Genomic DNA, 24607 nt, shown 5'->3' on the forward strand with positions numbered 1-24607 from the left:
TAAATGCTAGCTCATTGATTTTCTATGTTCAAATGATGATAAGCGGTATTGTAAGAATGTTTACATTGCTTGAAAGACAACTTACTTCAGTAGATAATCTAAACAAGTCTATAATCCTGTAAAATAATCAAATTGAGCATTTGATTCAAATACTCAGAATGATTATTATTTTGTCTACAATTTGAATTAGGGAGATGGCTAGTCTTGACTATCAGAGTAGTGGACTCCACCGGCTAAGACGTAAATGTACTTATTGCAAGAATGATACATTAGACTGAACCCAAGTTGACTCAATTTTGAATCTGTTTGTGAATTAATTCACTTGTGATGTTCATGGTGTGACTTACCTAAACCCTAAGTTAGTCACTGACCATGCGTATATAACTCATGTGCTTTGATATAAGTGGAGGTTTATGCTCTAAAGATGATCGAGTCGATAGCCAGTATGCTGGGTACATGACTTGTTTATGATATGGCTTTACTAGCAACAATGGAATTCATAGCTTGATTAAAGAGTTAATGATATCCTCTTATTGGCATTATGAGGATTTATAAATATGTAATGTGGCGACGGGTTGCTTGTTCTCAAACGAACAATTTATCACAGTCATTAGTTGACAGTGATCATATTAATCATTAAGAAGACATAATGGTGACAATGAGATAAAACAGGATTGTATTGAGTGAACCTGTAACGCCTTTAACTCAACTTGATTCACCGGGTCTAGATCTCGAGTGTTAGAACACAAAATACTTAATGAAAAACATTTTACTTATTATTTTAACTGAAATACTGAATATCTAAGAACAAAGGAAAGTATTTAAAATAAAATAAAATATTACAACAGGCTTGTTACAACTTATTAAGGTATAAAAGTTTGGTAAGATAGACTTTTAAGGCATAACCCTAAACTACGCCATTATCTCATTGTATGCATAATAACCCACTTTGCCACTACCTTGGCACGATCCCGGCCTATCCCTCATGGCACATTCAAACAACTGCCACACCTGAAAGCAAGAACAATTCTTGTAAGTTCAAGAGAACTTAGTGAGCTTTATCACAAAAATACCTTGGTGGATATTTTATAAGATTGGCGCATTCAACCAAACTAAACTTAGACATTTCATAACCTTATCATAAAAAAGTATCTATCACAGAACAATCAGAATTTACCCAGAACTTACCAGAAGGGCAGATAAGCATACCTTACCAAACAAACTTAGTAGAGTACGCCACAAGGGCCAAACAGGATACGCCATAAAGGCATCATACAAATTCATGTGTTTACTGTCCCAACGAACTTTCACAGAAGGTGCCATGGGTATCTCCCTCATGGACTTAGACATAATTTCATGTATTGTGATCTGTCATTTCAATTTACACATTACCGAAGGCTACACCATAAACATACATGCAAACATATCTTGTCATGGGTCTCAACCACATTGACTTATACACATTCATGTATTGTTATCTGTCAATCCAGTCTTCAACTTAATGGAAGCTATACCATGAATGTTCTCATATCATACGATGCCATGGGTCTTAACCTCATAGTCTTACACTTAATTTCATATTGTGATTTGCCAATCTAGTTATCTATATAACTAACTTACCAAAGGCTTCACAAAGGAACTCTTGCTCAACATTTACTTACCCAAATTTATTCACATTCCAAACTAAAATCATATTTTCTGTTTATCAAACTTTACCTATATTTATACCCTTCAACATTCTTTTCCAACAGAACTTTATACATATCATTGTAACTCATATCTCCTCTTTACTATACTCATATGCTTACCGATTTTTATAGTTACCATCATCCTTTATATATATACTTTTACTTGAACAATTTACATAAGAGAGTTAAGATAGAGACTCACCTGATACTCACTTACTGCAATTCTAAGCGCCAGATTCAGACATCCTTCTCGAACCAGCAGCAACAACCAGAGATGGAATAATCACTGATAAACGAAGAATCCTTAACTTCTAGCTTAATAAGGAAAAGATACCATTGGATTTAAAACAAAAAGAATAAAAAAGTACTCTTGAAGAAAGAAGAACTTTTCTCATAACCCTTCTTACACATATAAATATGACACATTCTACTTAGTGGAACTTAACAAGTGTCACAACTTTAGAATTTGTCCTTCTTAATGGCCTACATTTTCTGAGAGAAACATAAATGAGAATCATGTATTATAGATATCAGACTAGTCTATCTAGTTGGCTTTTAACCATGTTACTTTACAACCTAACTAGCACAATACTTTAGAAAAGCAAGATGTACTATACCTTTGACAATAACTCATATCATACCCATTTTCGCTTAACATCATCTTTTCCTTTAAATAGTAGAATATCCTAAAATAAAATCTGCACTGACTTACATAACGGTTATTATACACCCACACATATGCGCCAAAAGAAACATATGGGCAGATTACACTTTGCCAAACAGATTATTTTGCCATTATACACTAAAACCTTAGATCCACCAGACTTGGGGTGACAGAATGGGTTTAACTTAAATGAATCAAGGATATCATATGATGGTAATACACACATGGCGAGTTCATTGGACAAAACAAATGGATGAATTGCTTTTGTAAAAAGTGTAATACAATGAGTTTTCAATCATGGTACTTCTTGTATGCTAACTCCATGATTAAGTAAATTTCAATTTATCGGAATGATGGTTCTTAACATAATTGCAATTGCTCGAGCTTAATTGTATATATGTCCGATTGGTCCCTCTGCTAGCTTAACAAAAGCTTGATCAGAATGTATTTGAATCAGAATAAAATTCTATGACTTTGGAAATAATTTAATTAAGTTGATTTATTCGATTTGGAATTAAATTAGGTGGTCGTGTGAATTGTTCAATTAGAGAATTTGATTAATTTCTTTTAAAAAAAATTAATTTGGAAAGTCTCAATGATTTTTGGGAATATTAATTTTGATCAAGTAAAATTAAATTAATCAAAATAATTAAAATAAATATGATTTTTTGGAATTTAATTTTCAAGTCAGATAATTGGCCCAATAGGTAATTAAACTTGAAAATTGGACTCGAGATTGAAAATTGAACCCGAGAACCAAAACTCAAGATCGAAATCTAAAAATTGGTTGAATCGGGCCTTGTATATGAAACTAGGCTGACGGTCCAACCGATGGCTGGACTGGATTGGTCAAGTTGTCATTGGCCTGGGCCGAATCAACAATAGCTGAATCAGCCAGACCCATTCAGGCAAAACAATGATAGTTCGAGGTGCCAAGGGAGTTGTGCTGGCGATGGCTCCGTCGAGCATGGCAGTTGTGACGGCAACGATACAGCGACCAATGGATGGTCAATGAAAACAATTTTTCGATGGTATAGCAGTGGAAAAATTAGACTCCTAGTGGGATTCTACCAAGTAACTTGATTTCAAATTAACTTTTCCAAAGATATTATTGTTTTAATGAATTTAATATTAAATTTAATTTAATATTTATCTAGATAATATTTTATTAATGTAATATGAATATGAGATATTAAATTTAATTTAATATTTATCTAGATAATATTTTATTAATATAATATTAATGTGATTAATTATAATCCTAGTTGAACTCTCTCTAAACTTTCCTATATAAGGAGAGTATGGATCATTATTCTTATACAATTCAAGAAAAGTTGTAAACATAAAATTTCTAGAGATATTCTTGTTATTTACAACTTGACCCATAAGTATAGAGAAATTACAAAATTACCCCATTGATAATTTTGTGAAAAATTTTCTAATTTGAAGAAAACTCACACTCGACAGACGTGAGCTTGAGGATAGCGGAGAAGACTAACTTGGTCAAAGTGTTCATCCTAGGTGAATCATAAAGTTACGATTTTGATTAAATGTTTATTACTTTAGATAACACAACCAAGTTCTTGTTTTAGAAAAAAAAATTAAAACTTCTATTTTCCTTTAAACCTATCTTTCATTGCATTTTTTGAACCCAATTTTCCAAAAATTAGTATCAGAGGCAAGTTCTGCTCTATCTATAAGTATAAACTAATAACCAGAAAAGATTTCTATTATTCTTAAATGATTTGATTACATAGAAAATGACATTCTTTAGATCTTATGCATGTTTGGAGTTATATATAGGAATGGATGTAATATTATATATTTGTTATATAATTGTTATTTTTTCCGAGGTTGTGGCTCTTAGGAAATAAACCGTGGACTATCATCTCCACGTAAGACCTTTTTTTAATACATAGAATTCTTATGATTTGGAAATGAGCATAAGACTTAAATGTAATTTTTCCAAAAGGAGCCCAAGATGAAGAGAAGATGGAACGATGACGGTTGAAGATCCAAGGAATGCCTTATGGTGAAAAACTATATAATTTTGTTTTTCATTTATTTTCTAAAAATAGAACCATGGAAACCTTGGCCGGCAATTTTATTTTAATTACCCATCTTTTTATATATATGTTTTATAATTGTTCATAATATTTATATTATGTTATACTATAATTGTGATATATATGTATAAGATGATCCACAATTGATTGATTAAAAAATAATAAGTGCGCTAATGTAAAAATATGTGTGTTGCATTGTTTCATTCATTGCTTTAAGTTATTCGATTGCTGTGAGAAGTGTGGTAATGAGAAGGTGCATGTCTAGGATTGCCTCTGACAAGGAAATGTTTGGCTTTTAAGCGGTTAAATAAGACTCATCTTCCTTTCCTAGGACTCTACCTAGTGCACTGTTCACATTCACTTCTTTTGTTTTCCCCTTGAACAAAAAATTATGGAGAATCAAAATTGATTATTTTTATAATTGATTGATTGTTGTGAATGAATGAATGAATGTGAATATTATAAAACTATTATAGCATGCCATATATATTAGGTAAGAATGTCACTAGGACTATTGTATGGTCATTTTTGAAATTTGAGATAAAAAACCTTACATGTTTTTTAAAAAATATTGAGTAGGAGAATGTCTGTGAATAAGACCTATGACCTCTATTGATAGTCCCTATGTGATAGTATGATAAATTTTTAAGTTGGATCCTACCCTTACTGCACCCCAAGGTAAACTTTATTATGTGGATTCACTAGATGGATCTTCTTTTAAGGACAACTAGTCATGTATGACTTTCAATGAGATTATCCCAAGATGACTCACAAATGAAAACATGTTCATGATGGGTGTTGAGTCAATGGTTACACACTCAAGATTGTCTCTTATTAAATGGTTTCCCAAGAAATGATATTTAAGCTAGAGATGATGGTCAAACGTTAAACGGCCGTTGGTTTGTATGGTAACAACCTCATACCCAACCAAACCACTAGGTTAAGGTATCAGGATGTCACATTCGTTGCTGAAGCAACTATAGAAATTTCAGATTGATTTATAATATTATTTGATTATTGAAGACCATTTTACTCATTTTAGTAATAATTGAATTTATGATAAAACTATTTATGAGTTAAAAGATCTCATCGAAACATGATATTCAATCAAAGATAATAAAGTTTATAAAATTAACACAATTATTAAAGTTTTACAAATAAGTCTATTGGAGGACTTACACTTTCTAAAGTAGTTTACCAACTTTATGTATATTTCACATTTATTTCTAAATTATTCCAATTAATTTAATTCTTCATAAAATTTTATCCAAGATTTCAAAATCACATCAATTAACAATTATTCACTAATTGTTTTATCAATTCATTTAAACATTCTCACATGTATTTGGAACAGCCCAACTTTGGGCCTAGTCGGAATAGTGGTTTCAAGACCACTAATCTGAGGTTAGAGAAAGTATTTTATTATTATTTTAGGATTATATCATGTTTATATTAGTGCATGAAAATTTTGGTGAAGTACTTTTAGAGTTTGTGAGCTTAATTGCGAAAAAGGACTAAATCGCATAAAATTCAAAAGTCTTAAATTGATAGCTAAATGTGTTAATTTTCCATGAAACTTAAATTTCGGGTCTTTAAAGGAAAATAGACCATTTAGATATAGGCTTGGCTGGCCATGGGACAAAGAAAATGGAAAAGTCAAAGTTAGGTTACCTAATTTGAATAAAATAAAACCTAAGAGAAAAAGGCTATCATCTCTTTTTCTTTTTTTCTTTTTTTGCTATCTCCTTTCCCACCGATTTCTCCCAAGAAATGGCCATGGAAGCTTGAAAAATTCCAGCAACTTTAAGCCTTCACAAGTAAGTGATTCTAACGAGATTTCTTGAAGATTTTTACATTTTTAAGACCCTTGTGTCATGAGTTTTCTAATGAGGGGACTATTTTGCAAAATGAACAAGAGTCTAGGGTTTTACCATGAGAGTTTTTAGGTTGTTTTCTGAATTTTTATGGAAGAATATGATCCTTTGGTGAGTAATAAACAACTTTTGTGAAGGGATTTCTCATGAAAACCCTAATGTGGGCTATTTTGCTTGAGTTGTAAAATAGATGATAAATGTGTGAAATAGTGGAAATTTTGGATTACTATGAGAGTAAAAAGGGTTCGGCTAGGCTTATAATATGAAAAAATTCAATAACAATCAATTTTCGAGTATAGGGGTAAAATGGTCATTTTGTGAAAGTCTAGGGGCAAAATAGTCATTTTGCCCAATTATGAACTTTCGGGCGTCTAAATTGATATGTTGTTGAATAAATGAATTTTATTAATTTAGATCAAGAGAAACATGATTCGGGTCTTGATCGGGGTAAGAACAAAGTTTACGAGGATTAAGCTCGTCTTCATCATTTTGTATCGAGGTAAGTACATAAGTAAATAATGTGTTATTGAAGCTTACTTTGGTATATTTTAATAATATACATGTGTAATTAGCTTATTGTTGTCATGTATCTAAATTCTAATTGTTGTCTTGAGTGTATGAATGGCATGTTATGTGAGTAAATTACAATGTGAGAAAATGCGATGCTATTCGATTTGATATGAAGCCCCGTTGAACCTTAGACATAGCATTGGATACAAAGGGGCATGTTTTGAAAATTATGTGGTCTGAACTCATGAGTTGAGTCTGAGTTCATGAGATAAATGCTATAGGTAACGTGGGTCTGGGTACTGACTTTGTGTACAAACCCATGAGTGGCTCAATGAGCAAACGTTACATGATAGTTATGGGGTCTGGATCTAGACTTGATAAAAGGCCCGTGAGTAGCTCAAATGTGAGCGTTTCATAGCGCGAGGTAACCCTGATTTCTTATATGGCATTTAGACACAAAATTCCCCGCGTATCCATATGTATTTCGAGAGTTCAATGGGTAACCCAAAAATTTAGTTGGTGAATACTTTGATGAGGTATGTATACTGAACTCATGGTTAGGACCTGAGTAAAGAACGAGGTGTATTAAGTATACATGAATGAAAGGAAGAGTAAGATAGAGGCGTTAAATGATTTATATCTTTTAAGCATGACAAGCTACCGTTGGGTGAATATGATTTTCTTATAATTACACTTTATTTGCATATATGTACTTACTAAGCTCCCACGCTTACCCTCTTTTCTTTTCTTTCCTTTTAGTGCATCAGGGATCCAGTGACATCAAAGCTTTGATCACACTATCACTCAAGACCTTGGTATAGCTAGTTTCATCGTTTTGTTTTCTGGCATGTATAGGGACTCGAGTCTTTGTTTAGTGTTTTGTTAGTTAGCCATAATGTGTTGGCTCATATGATAAATATGATACTCATTTTGTATAAGGCCATGGATGATGGTCAATATTCATTTTGATTTATAAATAGAAGATGATGTTTTCATGGTTGAGTAAATTGCATAAATGAGATGTTGTCCATTGTTATTATTTTGGCTATGTGATGTGCCTTTATGTTAGTATAGAGTGATTTTTGTACAGATTACATAAGTAGGAGTGACAAAAAGTTTTGATAAATAGCCTTATTTTGTCCACACGGGTAGGCACATGGGTGTGTGTCTAAGCCGTGTGTAACACACGGTCCACCACATGAGCGTGTGATATGGCCGTATGTCCCCTGCACATAAGAATTGTAAGTCAGTATGCATGATAGTAAACACATGGGCTGAGACACAGCCGTGTGTCTCAGCCATGTGAAAGGCACGGCCTAGCACACGGGTGTATGCCTTAGCTGTGTGGCCTTTAAGGATGGCTGACGCCAGAAACAGAATGTCCAAGTTTTTGCACATGGGCTAGGACACGGGCATGTCGTGGCCTTGTGAAGGACACGGGCCAGAGACATGGGTGTATTCCAAGCCGTGTGAAAACCCCTGTAGGTGTGCATTTAGAATTAATTCCATACAGGTATAGGACAAGGGCATGTCCCTATATTGCTTAGGCTGTGTGAGCCACACGGGCCAATAGCACGACCATGTTGAAATGTCACATGGGCGTGTTGCCCCTCCTACACGGGCGTGTGCCCTTGTGTTAAGAGTTAATTTCAGAGTTATTTTCAGAGTCCTTTAAAGGACTCGGATTGTTTCCGAATGGATTCCAATGGATGTTTTGGGCTTAATATGCTCTTATTAAGGAGTTTATAAATAAAATTGAGAAAGTTTTAATTTGACCATGTTTTGGTGTTACGAAAACGTTTATATGTATAAGTTTAAGTTAGATAATGCCTCATATTCTGACCCGGCATGGGGCATGGGTGTTAGGTGTTACAGTATTAATCATTCCATCACTTATAACCATTTTGTAACATTTCAAATTCATCTACTATTTTTTTCTCCTCCTCATATCCATTCCACATCTTTTATGCATATATATATTAGAATCTTTAGCTTTTAGTATGACATGCTTATAGGTAACATTAACTATAATTTCATTATTTACTTATATGTCCATATCAAAGTTGTTCACTTGTGTCATAGTCACTAAATTATTTATTTCTTGAGATAAAGAATTCAAAATTAGGATCCTCATATTGTATTTGAAATTAGACTTGATGAAATTTTTACAATAAAAATTTCAAAATTTTCACATAAGCCAATTAATACAGTTTATTTTTCAAATTTGCCCTCATTCTGTTGCTTAACAACTTCGACCCTTCTTCACTAAAAATTAATTATCTTTTAGTTAGAGATTCTTATGATGTTACTGTTTGTTTAACTTGAAAATAGACTCATTAATGTTTTTGGAATATAAATTTCATCTCCTAAATAGTTTTGTACAATTTTTGATGATTTTCCAAAGTCAAAACAAGGGAACTCCATTCTGACCTTGTCCTACAAAAACTAATATATCTCAAAATCTACAATTTCATTGCTTACATCATTTCTTCCATACAAAATTGGACTTTATAATATTTAATTTCATATTTAAGTAACCTCTAACTAAATTTCTATGATTTTCGGTGAATTTTCAAAGTTAAGCTACTACTACTGTCCAAACTAGGGGTGAGTATACGATCAAGTCGAGTCGAATCGAGTAAAAAATTTTCGAGTTAGTCGAGTTAACAAATCCTATTTTAGTAATTGAACTCAATTTTAATTTTTTCGAATCGAATTGAATCGAGTCAAAAAATTTCGAGTCAAATCGAGTCGAGTTAATGAATCCTATTATTTATACTTAATATTGCATTTAGATGGACTGATTATTTAACTAGTAGACAAAGTACAAGATTATTTAACTACATGAACAATATAATGATTTTTCCTTTTAACTTAATGGTTAAACATTTATCAAAACGACGTAGTTTTGCCTTTTAACTTAATTATTTTGAATTTTATCTTTTAAAAAAGTAAACATTTATCAAAACGACGTAGTTTTGTCTTTTCTTATTCGGATTTTCAGATAACTCGAATTGTGTAATTCATATTCGAGTTAAATCGAAAAACTTAAATTTTTATTCGAGTTGATCCAAATAATTTGATTAACTCAAATAACTAGGACTATTGAATTCAAATTTTCAATTTTTATCGAGTTTTTCAAATCGAATCGGATTTTGCTCACCTCTAGTCCAAACTGTTTTAATGAAAATATTTTCTTTCCATGGTTCTTTGCACTATCATTCATTCAATCATACATAATCACCATACTTTTGATCACTATTCAATCTAATCATTTATGTTTATATGTATATTACATATTCATTTATTAATCTTAGTACTTTTCATAATACAAATCACATTCTCTTCTACTTATCAATTTAGTGTATTAAGTCTCTATAATTTATTAAATACTTTCTATTTCTAGTATTTAGATTAAAATACATGTTTCATACATCTCATTCAAAACATATTTAGCTCAATCTATTGAAATACAAGTATTGTATAAAACTTACCTCCTTTGCCAAGATTTTCTTCATTTCTTCTTCATTTCCATTCATTTCTTATCTTCTCCACTTTCCTCCCCTTTTCTTCTCATTTTCTTCGCTCTCATATACTATTTTCTTACTTCTAAATTGATGAACATATTCTCTAGAATCTCTACTTTATCTTTTCTCATTGGTGTCTAAAGAAATTTTCAAGAATTTTGGATGAAAAAGTGGGTTTTCATGGCAAAGAACCAAATTGCAAGAAAAAAAATAAAACTCTCTTTTCTAGCTCTCTCTCACGTTGGAGCATGAAAGGATGATGATTTCTCATCATTTTTCCTCCATTTTTATACTAATATTTTTATAATAAAATATTAATAAAAGTCTAATTAAATCAATATTATAACATTTATCTAATTATTTAATTTAAAATATCTCTCATGTCATCATTACACTCTAATTCTCTCTCATGCTAATTGACCATTTTGCCCTTTATAATCCTTAAAAATTTCATCCTTGAATCATAACTTAATTTGGTAAAATTGTGATTTAATCCCTCATAATTATGCATTTATTCAATTTAGTCCTTATTCATCCATTTCCCTTATTTTCTAGACTTTTCACCCTTAATATATTTGCATTATTGGCTCTTCAACTTTTCTATATTTATACTTTAACCCTTATATTTTAAATATTTACATTTAGATCATAAACTTTTCATATCTTTACAATTTAGTCTCTAACTCAAATTAATATTTTACAACATACTTCTTATTTCATTTTTCTCTAACATCCTTTATCCTTTACTTTCTTTACATCTTATTTCACTAAGAATCTATCTCATATTATTTTCTACAAAAGGGGTTTCAAGGATGTTACAGGAGTCTTGAGAATAAAGATTCACAAACTGATTGAATGTAATCCATGTTCTTACTAGTTAATCATGAGACCCCTAGGTAACATGATTGATGGGTGTGAGAATGATTGTAGCAACAGAAAAATGTTTTTAAGGTTTTAATACAAGACGTATGCATCATTTTGCATTCGTAATATATTGCTGAAATGAAAATATTTGATTAATACAACGATTGTCATTAGTGAATCTTTATTGTTTTTCAGTTAAAATATGTCTCATACTCTTCTTATTAGCATTCTTATTGAGAATAAATTAAATAGGGATAACTTTCGGAAATGGAAACGAAACTTGCTAATAGTTCGCACCTATAAAAAACACAAATTCGTCATTGACGAGCAAATCTGAAATCTTGAAAGAGAAATCAAAGATTGATGAAAATTTTGAAAGTAAAGTTAGAGAGAATTTTTGCAAGTTCGGAGAAATAATGTGAACAATAACTCTCCTTAACCATTCCCTCTCTTTGTCAATTCAAAATGGGCATTTTGCTAATAAAGGCTTGGGATATTTACAACATAAAAACCTCTAATATGTTAAATCATATTTTCTAATATTCACACATTGACCCCACTAATTTTGCCAATCTTACAATTTAGTCCATAATAATTATTTACTAAACTTTGTAAATAAACCCCTTAATAATTCTAATTAATCACCTAATTACAAACAAATGACACTCTAATCCTATATTGTACCTATTCTTGAAAACCTCTCATTTTTTCTTCTCGGAATGGCTTGGTTTAAAAAATCCACCCAAAATCGAATTTCTTAACACTAATGAAATCTGGGTCATTACATATAAAACAAAAGAAAAACATTAAAATACTAAAAGAAAATAAAATCCCTCACTACAACAAATCATTCACCCACAATACAAAACATTGCGAACTAAAAGACCAATATTCGAGCACACAGACAACTTGCTAAAATAAAAACCTTTTAAAACAAATGAAGGCCAAATGAACTTTTACCTATTCCCCTTACCAATTTATGAAGTCCTTAGAGTGACTCTTCCAAGAATTGTCTTAATATTTGCCAATTCCTTCGACAAATCATAGCTTCACACTTGTTCACTACAGTAAATTAAAAGGATGACGTGGGTGAATGAAACAATATATGCTTGCTCGTTCAACTGTCCCCTTACTCCATAACCACAAGTGATTCCATGCTCAACTATCTTGCAACATAACGATAATCTTATGAAAATCCCCTTTGCCAACACTTTGCTAGAGAGGAAGGACAAAAGAAAGGCGAACAAAGATAAAAAAAAAACTTTCTAGTTTTTAAGGAATGTCACTTTACAACTTTCACCTTGACTTAAGGAGTACAATTGTTATACACTTCACCCTGCTCCACTTCACTCAAGTGGAGACCTCACTAATTATTTATCTCTTTAAAGCCTATTATCTTATTTAAAGAAAAAACATCATCATGTCTCACACACCATTTATAAGTTCGTTGACTCATTACTATGAGACTCTAAAGACCCATGAAATGACACATAGGTCAATCAACATCAATAGCACACCTAGAAGTAAAGTCACTAACAAAGACACATATCGATGTATATAGCTTCCACTCTAAAAAAAAAAAGGGGAGGGGGGTGGTTTAACTCTAGATACTCGGTTGTGTCAACCTTCTCCCTCCACCTTACCTTTATTCTCTCTCTTTTAACTCAAACTACAACATGGTGACTCGGCTACCTCCTTAAATGCTTCTAGTTACAATTTAATTTATCCCGCATCACCTTTCCTTTCATATTTTCGGCTGGCTATGTACTTAAGAATTGACCGGATTCCGATGTTAGATCCATGGGGGCTAGTGGTTCATGTTTTCATCTAGACCATAAATTATTCTTTTACAGTTTTACTGCAAGTATCTTGGAGCTCCTCCCCTCTACATCAATATTTCAAAAAAAAAAAAAACATTTCTTTTATTATTATATTTTAATTAAAAATTTCAAATATTTATTTGAGTGAATTTGTGATTGATTACTTATATACCAAACAATCATGGATTTCAAGGTCAGCTAATATTTTTCCATACATACCACTAAAATACACAGTAGAATTATTTGTTAAATTCACCAACATAATCCAGAATGTAAAAAAAAAAAATCAAAATCGTAATACAGAAACAGAAATAAAAATTATCTAGAAGAAAGAGAGGTTAGAGAAGAGTAATAGTAAAATAAATAGATGAAGATGGTTGATTACTTGGAGGTAGAGTTTAGGTATCGTGAAGTTAAAAAAGGAGACTCTGAAATCCGCGTTTTTTCTTTTTTCAACAAAAACCATAATTGTTTTGCTATCATCCAACACCGATTAAATTAGAAGAAGAAGAAGAAGAAGAAGAAGATCAGATCTGCAACTTTGATCTCAATCATAGATTTTATTGTATCATATTTATATCTCATTAATATAATAATAAGAAAACAAGGAGAGCAGAGCAGAGAAGAGAAGAGACTTTCCAGGTATTTCCTCCTTATTTCCAATCCCTACATGCTGAATCGGAAATGAAATGACCCTCCATATTCTCTCAACTTATTTCTATACGTGTTTGAAATAGTTTTATTTGTGTTTGAGAAGTCAACAGTGAGTCATGGCGGAGGACAAAGGCATTCCAGACGGTGAAACCAAAGAATCCAGTCCCCCGCTGCCGGTGGTAAAGAAGAAAGGCAAGGGACTTCTCTCCCGCATTTGGAATGCAATCTTTAGGATTCACGGGGACGATTTCGAGAAGAGGCTTGAACACATTTCCAAGGAAGAGGCCGCTGTCCTCTCGAGAATGAAAAGAAGATCCCAGACCTGGAGGAGAATGATTCGGAATCTCATTGCCTTTTCTGTCATTTTGGAGGTACCCCGTCCCTTACCATCCTCACTCTATCTCTCTGTCAATCTGCAACCCTCACAGTAGTAGCAGTATTACTAGTTTTGAAAATCAATTTTCTATGGGAACGTAATTTTACTATTCTATTTCATTTTCATGTGCATGCTGTTGCTCTTCGTCATTTGGAAAAGCTCATGCTAGATGTAATTGGTGATTCTCATACTCTGCGTCCAACCTTTTTGTATATATTGCCTTACAAACTTTAATCTTTTCCATCCATGGTTCATTTGTGCATCTTATATTTACGTCTGAATCCAACCATTATTCTATCAACACCTTCCGGAAATAAGTGCTGCCAAAATGGCCTTTTTTAAGGGCAAAAATAAAACGGCATATACTTTGAATAGCTTTCTACCTTGTCAAAGAACTTGCTTCCGGATGGGTCCTCATGAGAATTTTCTTATCAATTTACAGGTTGTTGCAGTTTCTTATGCCATCATGACAACAAGATCTGTGGACTTGAACTGGAAGATGAGGGCATTTCGAGTTTTGCCAATGTTCCTTTTGCCTGCTTTTTCGTCTGTTGCTTATTCTGCATTTGTAAGCTTCACAAGGATGTGTAAGTAACTCGGTTCAATATCTTACACAATTTTCCTGCTGTTACTAAAGATCAAGGCTCCAATGTATCTTTTTGTTGTTTATGTCATTAAATGGTAGCAGCTGTTGATATTTATATCTGGGGTGAATCCTGAAATATGGGTTTTTGAGCATGGGCTAACTATGTGCCAAAATAAAAAAAATACGAGGATTATCCCCCCACCCCTGACAATACTTTTGGTGGCTGATATTATATTGTGAATTATGTTGCTTTTATCAGGTTTAATATTGCCAAGGATAGTCTTTTCTTACTCGAAAGTTAGTGATTTGTATGATGTTTCCATGCTTGAGACTGCATGCTGGAAATGGCTTTAATGCTTTTGGAGGCGAATCTTAACATTTTTTTAATCATATTTTTACCCATAGTTGTTATCATATTAATTTATGTATGAGGCTTGCCCTTTGGGAGGTTTTAATTTCTTTGAACCGTGAGATATATCTGATAGAAGTTAAAGATTCAATTATTATTAGCATGAAATGTCTTCCTAAACTAAACATTTGATTCAACGTATAACTTGAGGAGCCTAAAACTGAAAATGATTTTGGATTGATTCAGTTGGCGCTTTGAAACCGGAAGATGATATGTTCATTTGTTGAAATACCTTTTTAACTTAAATAGAACAATGCCATTGGACAAGTGTTCTGTACGCTTTTTATACCTTGTGATTTCCTTTTCTTTATCCTCCACTCTTACACTTATTTTCTTTCCATCTTCTTCTCTTCCTAGATTTCCTGGTCAATGTTCCTGCTTTTCTTTTATACTTCTGCTTGTTAGTTACTATTATTAGAAAGGGACAACGCCAAAAAGAAAAAAAAGGAGCAATTGTGTGAAACAAGAACATTATTTACAAGTTTGAATACTTAAATCTTAACATGTAAATTATTCAACCTTTTTGAGTTAACAATCCAAGTCTGTAGATTCCAACTGTGGTGGGATGGCAGGCATGCAGAACACCCAAAAAGAAGCCTAAATCTAGTCTTGAAGAGACCTTAAATGTAAATTTTATACTGCATAGCCTGGTTATTGTATGTACTTCAAAGTAAAATGCAACTGAATTTTTTCTTATAATTTCTTCTTACTTGTTTTAATCAGTTGTAGTTTGGTAGTTCCAGTCTGTTATCTTTGCTCTATTCACCTGTTTTTACATCATAGTTTATATATATACACACACTAAGATTCTATCCAGAATTCTCATAGTGCACTTCCATGTAATTGGTGTCATGAATTCGTAGGCTTTATTTATTGTTGAATCATTATCTACTTTGTTGTTTCCAAATGCACTATTTCATTGTTGCATATATCTTTTGATTATGAAGGTCTCACTCATGCTCTCATTAGGTAGCAGGACCGTTCTTTATTCTGTCACCTATCCTGTCATGTTAGGCAAACGATTCTTTGATTTAAATGCAAACAGCATAAGTGGCAATCCGTAGTTCTTCTATTTAAAACAGTCTCCGTCTTTTACATATTTCTTTTTTTGCTTTATGATTATATTTTTGTTATTTGTATACCATGGAAGTAAGGCTGCATGGCCTTTAAGTGATAACCATACGAACTGCGTTGAAAAGATATAATATGATTTTGATAAATCAAGATTCAACCATTGTGGGTTTTTAATTATGAATAATCTTGTTATTTTATTGCAATTTTATAGGTGATCGCAGGGACCAGAAAACTCTAGAAAGACTTCGAGCTGAAAGGCAAGAAAAAATTGATGAACTTAAGGAGAAGACAAATTATTACACTACACAACAGCTTATTCAGGTAATATGGAAAACCAGCATTTGGTTTCATCTATTTTCCTTCAGTCCTTTGCTTGAATTCTGCTTGAACTGTCTTCTGTTTTTAATGCTATGAAAGGGAAAATATGATATATGAACCTGCCTGATACATGTTGTTGCAACAAGTACTTGTTCTCTTTTAATGTTTTCCTAGTGGTGTATGCCACCATCTCAATAGTTAGAAGATGAGTTATTTAATTACAGAAAAGGTATCAGTTAGAGCCTTGTTTTATTTTGAACGAATAAGAAAGGAAACCATTGATAGAATTACCTGCAGAAGCCATTTGGGATAATTTATTGCGCAATTGCGATGCACAGAACATTGCAAAAGTTATAAATGCTTTGACAAAACATCTTTAAAAAGTTGGCAGTTTTAAAAGCCTGTTATAAAGTATCTTATGTCATTGAATAGAAATAGAATGTAAGGCAATAAATTAACATTTCTGCTTTTCTCGTTATTGAAAATTGAATGAAGACAGTGAGTTTTTAGGTTTTGTTTATTTATGCGTATGAGCTAAGTCCTGGAGTGTTTCTTTTTTAATGAATGAACTGATATGAAAACCAAACTTATATGAAGCACTTTGATGTAGAGATATGATCCTGATCCAGCAGCAAAGGCTGCTGCTGCAACTGTCCTGGCATCTAAGTTGGGAGCAGATTCAGGTTTGAAGGTCTATGTTGGAGATGAATCTGAGTATAATGTGCCAGGGGGGAAGAGCCATGATGTTGAGGTAGTGCCATCAAGTGGAATTCGGAAACGAAAGCAACTACACACTAGATCCAGTAGTGCAGGAAGCACTCCATTGCTTCATTCTGATGAAGAAATACCTCATTCTGCAGGGATGGAGGGTCCTCGAGCTTCTGAGCATGGTCAACTGGTTGTAGTTGATCATCACTATCCACAGGGACCAGCCTCACATGATGGGGGATGGCTTGCTCGAATCGCTGCCTTGCTTGTGGGTGAAGATCCAACACAGTCTTATGCTCTCATATGTGGCAACTGCCATATGCACAATGGTTAGTAGAATTACTTTTGCAGCTATAGTATCCACTAAAGAATTATGAATCATCTCCAGATTTGACACAACTGCACACATTGACACTGCAGAGCCGTAGTGTTATTGCTGAAGAGTATTAAACTTCAAGCTTGTGTTATACAGGACTTGCCAGGAAGGAGGATTTCCCATACATAACGTATTACTGCCCACACTGCCAAGCCCTGAACAGGCCAAAACAAATGGAAGAGCATGTTTCTAAGTCAAGCTCCCCTAGTATGAAGGCAGTGAAATCAGAAGGAAGTGGTGATGCCACTGGTGATGTGAGTGAGAGCAGCAGCCCTGTGGCTGCCAGAGCTGCTGGTCATGAGATTAAGGAAGTAACTGAAAAAGTAGTTGGATAAAATGCATAATATCAAGGAGTGTTTATCGAGTGAGATCAGAGATAATCTATTTTGTGAAGTGCTGGTTCTGGTTGGCCTTGGATCTCATTTCATCTGTGAGTATAAGATTAAGATGGATCTCTGTCTGTCTGGATTTGCCAGTGGTGTTGGTTTGGTTGTGATGTGTTGGGTTGGGTTGTGTGACTAAAACATTATTGAGATTATATCTTATGGAGAAATTACGATGATACACATATTTATATGTACATTGATACCCTTTTTTTCCATCAAGGAGAAAATGCTATCCTGTACCCATTTTTCCATGTCAGGTAATCCCTCTTTTTTCCCCTTTTTCTAGATTATTGCTCAATGCCTTTGGTTTTGTTGTTTTTAGCTGTCATCTAGAAAGTCTTGTTAAATTACAAATTTCCTTTTCCTTTACCTTCTCTTTGTTGCTTATAATGCTTTTGCTACCAATTTACGTTTTAATGCTAATAACTTAGCTGCTATGTGAATTCTTTAATATTATGTATATGCATAATTGCACACAAAACTGCACAAAAATAGGGTTCTTTTTCCAAAAAAATACAATAAAATAAGGCCCTCTTCACACAATTATGTATGACTTTTTAACGTATGTCTTTATATAATGTTGTCTAGAAAAGGCCAATTTTTCAAAGTAAAATGTTCTGAAAACATGAATTCAAACATAAATTTGAATTCCATTTGCTTTATAAATTAATTAAAATTAAATATTATTATATAATTAAAAATATCAAAATATAATATTTAAATTTCCAAATATTTATATATTTTAAGTACATGATATAAATATCCAATGTTAAAAACTTAAAATTCAAGTCGTGAAGTTTTCCAAGTCAACAATGTCTAGTTGATTGTTGTTTGTGTTTAATTGGGTGGATGATTGGCTGTTTACGTCACAGCAATAATGTGTAAGCGTACACTGTCAATCCAAGTATGATAGGCAGATGTGAGTCTATCGGATATCAATCCTACAGGAATGGTAGTCTTTTGTCTATTAATGTCAATGCAATAATTGGATATAAACGAGATAAATTGTGAGGATAGTTGTCGATGCAATAACTTGAGAACAATAAAATAAACTATGATAATGATAAACTAGGATCCCCAACATGAATCTTCAGCAGAATATTAAGTGCTCACAAGGTATAAAGAGATAGGTGGTTGTCGAAGCAATAAAGTTCAATGTATATCTTATCCAGTGTCACTCCTCTATTTAATTTGAGACTTAAACATGCATACTAACCTCACCTTCCGATGATGGCAATATGGCACTATTAGGAGCAAGTGGACTAAATTCCTCTAATCCTCACTCAACTTCCGTTGTAATGCTTGTTGGCTCAAATTGTCACTGTACTTTCCAGTGTTAGTGACTGCAATAACACTTCTGTGTTAAAAAACATTCGAACCCCAAGATTAAACAATAAAAACAAGGTTGAATAAGATAACATTTAATCAAGAATTCATGTGTACTTCCATACAAACAGAAAATAGAGAATGATCACCAGCATTCATAAAGAAATAAGAAAAAATCGAGTGGAGAATATTATTCCTAGACAATTCGACTGAATCTCTCTATTCCCTCTTGTCTCGCACTTAGGTCTTCTCGTCAGAAGCTAGTCTACATTTGGTTTTCACGTTGGCTCACCCGTGAATGGCTTAAGCTGCCATGGCTGCAAACTTCAAGGTAGGATGATGAAGATGATGATTCGGGAAAAAGCTTTCTTTTTCTTCTCATGTCCACATTTTATATCCTCCTCCAACAGTACAGGTATCCTTTCTCTAAAAATGATTCTGCCTTTGTACGTACATGTTGGTTATACCAGATTGGACTTCTCACGTAATTTTAGTTCTTATTCGGACAGCTATCAAGTGCGGCGACAATTCTGGCTGCAATCTGGAATTAACTCATGCAGCGACATTAATGTAAAAAGATAGCAAAATTAAGGATAAAATAGGTTAGGATTCACTGAGTTATAAAATGCAATTTACTAAACTAAAAATACTTAAATGTATGTTAAGGATAACTAAATGGGAGCAATTTAACCAATAAGTAAGGGGGAAAACCTGTGTTCTTTCTAGTACTATCACACTCTAAACTTGAGTTTTTACTTGTCCTCAAGTAAAATAGAAACTAGCAAGGCTACAAAAAATTTTACTAAGGCAAATGATCATTCTAGCAACTTGGACCCTTTAAATTCCCAATGGATGAATCACATTCAAATAAAAGAATATTGCACCGACAATTCATAAGTATGAATGAATAAGGTTGCAACTTCATCAACGCTAGCATCATGCTTCAAACCTTAAGTTCTATCTACCATTACAATATTTATTGTATAATACTAAGGATATATATATTTTCGGAATAAGGGATATAGTTGCATTACTGTACCCTTGTTCCTGTTAAGTAACGATGGGGTGTAACAAACCCCCAGGGAATACGTAATTATGCTGACACAGACTCATGCACGGCAACCTTTGGCCAGATTGATTTTTCTAACTCTTGTATTGGAGTGTTCCCTTTTTAATGCTCCATACTACACCTACTTTGGAGTATCTCTAATTTATAACTATATATAAATATATAAGCAGCTGTAAAAAGCAGATTCATTCAAGATTTAAGGAATGATAGCAGTCATCCATTACTAATGCAACCTAATCCATTCATCAAAGAATTGAAGCTACAACCTTCTGTGAAATTTATCTAACTCATTCATTGATAGTTCACATGATTCGAGAATTAAGCATTGAATGTAACAAAAATTTTTGAACAATTTTCATTAACTATAATTAAACATTGCATGCTTCATTACCGAAAGAAAATTTTTAAAATGTGGGTTCATTTTTAAGCCCCATGTGCATTCCCCCAAACATAAAGTTTGCATTGTCCCCAATGCGTTTTTAAGGTTTGCTCGTCTGAGCTAAATTCTGTTCGCAACATATGCAGGACCACATTCAATATGGGAAATCATGTATCCATCGAATTTCATTATTTAAAAGGAACTTAACATTTTCCGAACATTATCGGACATGTGATTATTTCATACATCTATAACATTTATATAATTCACATAAATACATACCATACTCAATTCAATCATAAAAATAAACACAATTTAGTTACATAAACTTACTTCCACACTTGTTCGTGTATGATAATCTGTCACCTTTTCTTTTCCCCCGATCTAATTCTTTATTTGATCTTTCTGGATCTATATAAATGAATTTAACATCAATTTAATCCATTTCATACTTGATTGAACTCAATTCACTTCCTAGAAAAAGTTACCATTTTGCCCATATACTTTTCATAAATGACAATTTTGTCCCTAGCCTTGGAAAATAAAATTCATGCAATTTAATCCTTATTCCAAGCCTAACCAATTTTTACATGTCTTAATAACAGCCCATGAATTTCAAAAAAATCATAATTTTTCCATGGGTTTTACAATTTTTCAATTTAGTCCCTAAATCATAATTTCATCAAAATTCTCTTTGTAAAAGTTGTTTATCTATCAACAACTTTTCACTTTCTACAATAAATTTCAAAATTTCAGCATACTCATTCATGGAAAAATTTCAGACTTTGATAACTTTGCAAATTAATCCCCAAAATAGATAAATTAAGCTATTATGGTCTCGAAAATATAAAAATTACTAAAAACGGGACAAGATTACTTACCCAATTAAGCCTGTTTGATTTCCTTTCTCTTCTATAGGGTTTCCACATATTTTGGGAAGAAGATGATAATTATAATATGTTATTTCTATTTAATTATTATATCATCCTTTATTTTTCCTACTTTCCAATTTAGTCATTTTCTTTTTCTAATTTTCCATGAATGATTCATCATAAATATCTACTAACTTTTATTAATGGTCTAATTACCATAAAAGGACATCAAGTTTTGAATTCCATAGCTATTTGATACTTATCGCTACTAGAACTCAACTTTTGCATTTTATGCAATTTGGTCATTTCCACAATTAAACATGAAATTGGTAAAATTTCCTTAATGAATTTTTCACACGTCATTTCTATCATTATGCAATTCATGCAATAATATTAAAATGAATTTTCTTTCTAACTTGAATTTTAGTCCCGAAACTACCGTTCTGATTTCACTGAAAATGGGCTGTTACAGCGGAGACAATAATTGGGAGAGTATTGTGGTTACCTAGAAAGACATATTTAAGATGAGGAGGTAGTGGTTTCAACTCCAGAGTAGGTGCTTCTTCAATAGATGGCTTGAAAATTGAGGTTGTTCTATTGGCTAGGTCTAAGGATTCAATCTTCCATTCATGCTTGAGTTCAAGATTATGAGCTTCAACCATGATGTCACAATCATCTAAGGATTTGGCATCAGATGTCACTGCAAACTCTTTAGAAAGTATTATGCTTTGGTTATTAAATTCTTCCTAAATTAGATTATCTAGCACATCAACAGTATGGCATTTTTCTTTGTCATTGCATTGAATAGATTCAAAAACACTAAAGGTGACTTGCTCATTATTAAGTCACATGGTTAGTTCACCTTTATAAACATCAATAAGAGTTAGGTCGGTGGCTAAAAATGGTCCTCCCAATATTATGGGAACCTCATTGTCTGCATCGCAGTCAAGTATGATAATATCAGCTGGAAAAATGAATTTATCCACACGAACTAAAACATCTTTTATTTTCCCTTTAGGTTGAGCGAAGGATCGATCGGCTAGTTGTAGTGTCATTGCAGTAGATTTCATTTGACCAATTCCCAACTTTCTAAAAGTGGATAGTGGCATTAGGTTAATGCTAGCTCCCAAGTTGCATAAAGCCTTACCCAAATAATGATTTCCAATTAAACATGGGATGGTAAAGCTTCCAGGATCTTTCAATTTAGGGGGCAACTTGTTTGTCAAAACAACACTATAGCCTTCTGTGAGTGCAATAGTTTCAATATTAGTGAGCTTCTTCTTCTTGGGCAAGAGGTCTTTCATAAATTTCTCATAACTCGAAATTTGAACCAAAGTATCTACTAAAGGAATGTTGATATGCAATTGCTTCAGTGTGTCTAGCAACTGCTGATACTGTTTGTCATGCTCATTCTTTTTGAATATTTGTAGGAAGTGTAAAGGTAGAGATATATCTGTTTGCACCAACATCTTTGATTGCGTCAACAGTTTTGAGGGTCAGACATTAGGTAAATGAGTGACAATTTGTGGAACTTCTTTGTCTGATGCATCGACAAACTCTTTAGATTTAACTTTCTCACCAGTGATCACTCCATCCGTATTTTGAGGTGCAATAGTAGAGTCAATAAACAATTTTTCAGTTTGTTTACCACTCCTAAGAGTGATAGCCTTACAATGTTCTTTCCCCCTCAGACTGAGATTTTTCGTGCCACTAGGTAATGAGCCTGGTGGTCGAGTATTCAGATTTGCAACAAGTTGTCCTAACGTGCCTTAAAAGCTCGAATAGAAGATGAATTACCTTGTACGATAGCTTCCATGCGAGTAATATAATGCCTCAAGAGTTGCTAATGGGTTAGAAGTAGAAGCTTGTGTGTACAGTTGCTGTTGATTTCCTTAAACATGTTGATTTGGTATTGAAGGGTGTTGTGGCTGCATCGAAATTTGGTATTGATGTGTCTAGCCTTGTTATGGATGCATTTGAGTATGCTAATTGTAGTTCTTATGTTGTTGATTGTAGATCCCTTGTCTGAGACTATAATTGCCTTAAGTAGATGTATTCCCATATCTGAATGTCGCTGCATTTTGTCTAGCATTCTGAGTTCCCCAAAACGGTTAGTTGCGTGCAAAGTTGTTGTAAGAATTACCATAAGAATTTTTGTGGATGTTACTAATATAACATACATTCTCTGCATGTTGTAGACAATCTTCATAGCTATGGTTGTCACTACAAATCTATAACAGGCCGTTTTTGAGTCAAATCAGAACAGTGGTTTTGGGACCACAAATCCGAAGTTAAAATATTTATTTTGTTATTTTATTAAATTTTACAGCATGATAGAATTATAGTGTGAAAATGTCATAAAGAAATTTTACTATTTGAATGCTTAATTCGGTAAAAAAGGACTAAATCGCGTAAAGCGTAAAATTTGAGTTCTAATAGTTAAAAGTATTAAATAGCTATGAAATTAAATTTTGGGAGTCCTTATGTTGAAATTAACCACTTTTATATTGTGTGTACATTTATGGACTTGTAATATGTGATTTTAAAGTATAGTTACTAAGGTTAATTTAGTAAAGTGGTAATAATTTTAAGTTTAATAAAAACAAAATAAGAAAATAGTGTTCATCTTTCTTCTCCAACATAAAATAAGAAATAAAGGAAGCCATTTTTGAGTTTTAAAGGTTCGGCTAGTGCATGCTTCAATTGTAAGTCCATTTTTGCTCGATTTTTGAGATCGTTGCTTTGTATTCTAGCTAGCCTGTACCTTAGATTTTGAAACTATTAAAGACTTAACATGTTACCATTGTTGAATTTTTGAGAAAATTGATATTGAGGATAGATTATGAAAGTTTATTGATAGTTAAACTAGTTTTGTAAAGTGATTTTTGACAAAAATGTCAAAAAGGGATTAAATTGAGAAAATGTAAAATTAGGTGGGTAAAAGTGTGAATAAACTAAAAATATGGGCCACTAGTAACATGTAGTAAATTCATTAATGCTTTGATTATATTAAATTACATGAATTTGTAATTTTATTTAAAAAGGACTAAATTGTAAAAAT

The 24607-nt window shown here is 32.7% G+C and overlaps 2 protein-coding genes across 2 annotated transcripts; one reads left to right on the top strand and one right to left on the bottom strand.

Moving 5' to 3' along the window:
- Positions 1 to 13185: 13185 nt before the first annotated feature.
- LOC108483913 (uncharacterized protein At2g24330-like) lies at positions 13186 to 18127 on the top strand. Its single transcript, XM_017787453.2, has 6 exons — positions 13186 to 13655; positions 13771 to 14038; positions 14486 to 14630; positions 16324 to 16433; positions 17041 to 17467; positions 17611 to 18127. Exons 2-6 carry the CDS (start codon positions 13784 to 13786, stop codon positions 17847 to 17849), a joined length of 1176 nt encoding a protein of 391 aa, XP_017642942.1. The 5' UTR covers positions 13186 to 13655; positions 13771 to 13783; the 3' UTR covers positions 17850 to 18127.
- A 4264-nt stretch (positions 18128 to 22391) lies between these two features.
- LOC108485116 (uncharacterized) lies at positions 22392 to 23015 on the bottom strand. Its single transcript, XM_017788967.1, has one exon. The coding sequence runs from the start codon at positions 23013 to 23015 to the stop codon at positions 22392 to 22394; it is 624 nt and encodes a 207-aa protein (XP_017644456.1).
- Between the last annotated feature and the right edge of the window lie 1592 nt (positions 23016 to 24607).

This window comes from Gossypium arboreum, chromosome 6 (genome assembly GCF_025698485.1).
Source record: "Gossypium arboreum isolate Shixiya-1 chromosome 6, ASM2569848v2, whole genome shotgun sequence".
Classification (NCBI taxonomy): domain Eukaryota; kingdom Viridiplantae; phylum Streptophyta; class Magnoliopsida; order Malvales; family Malvaceae; genus Gossypium; species Gossypium arboreum.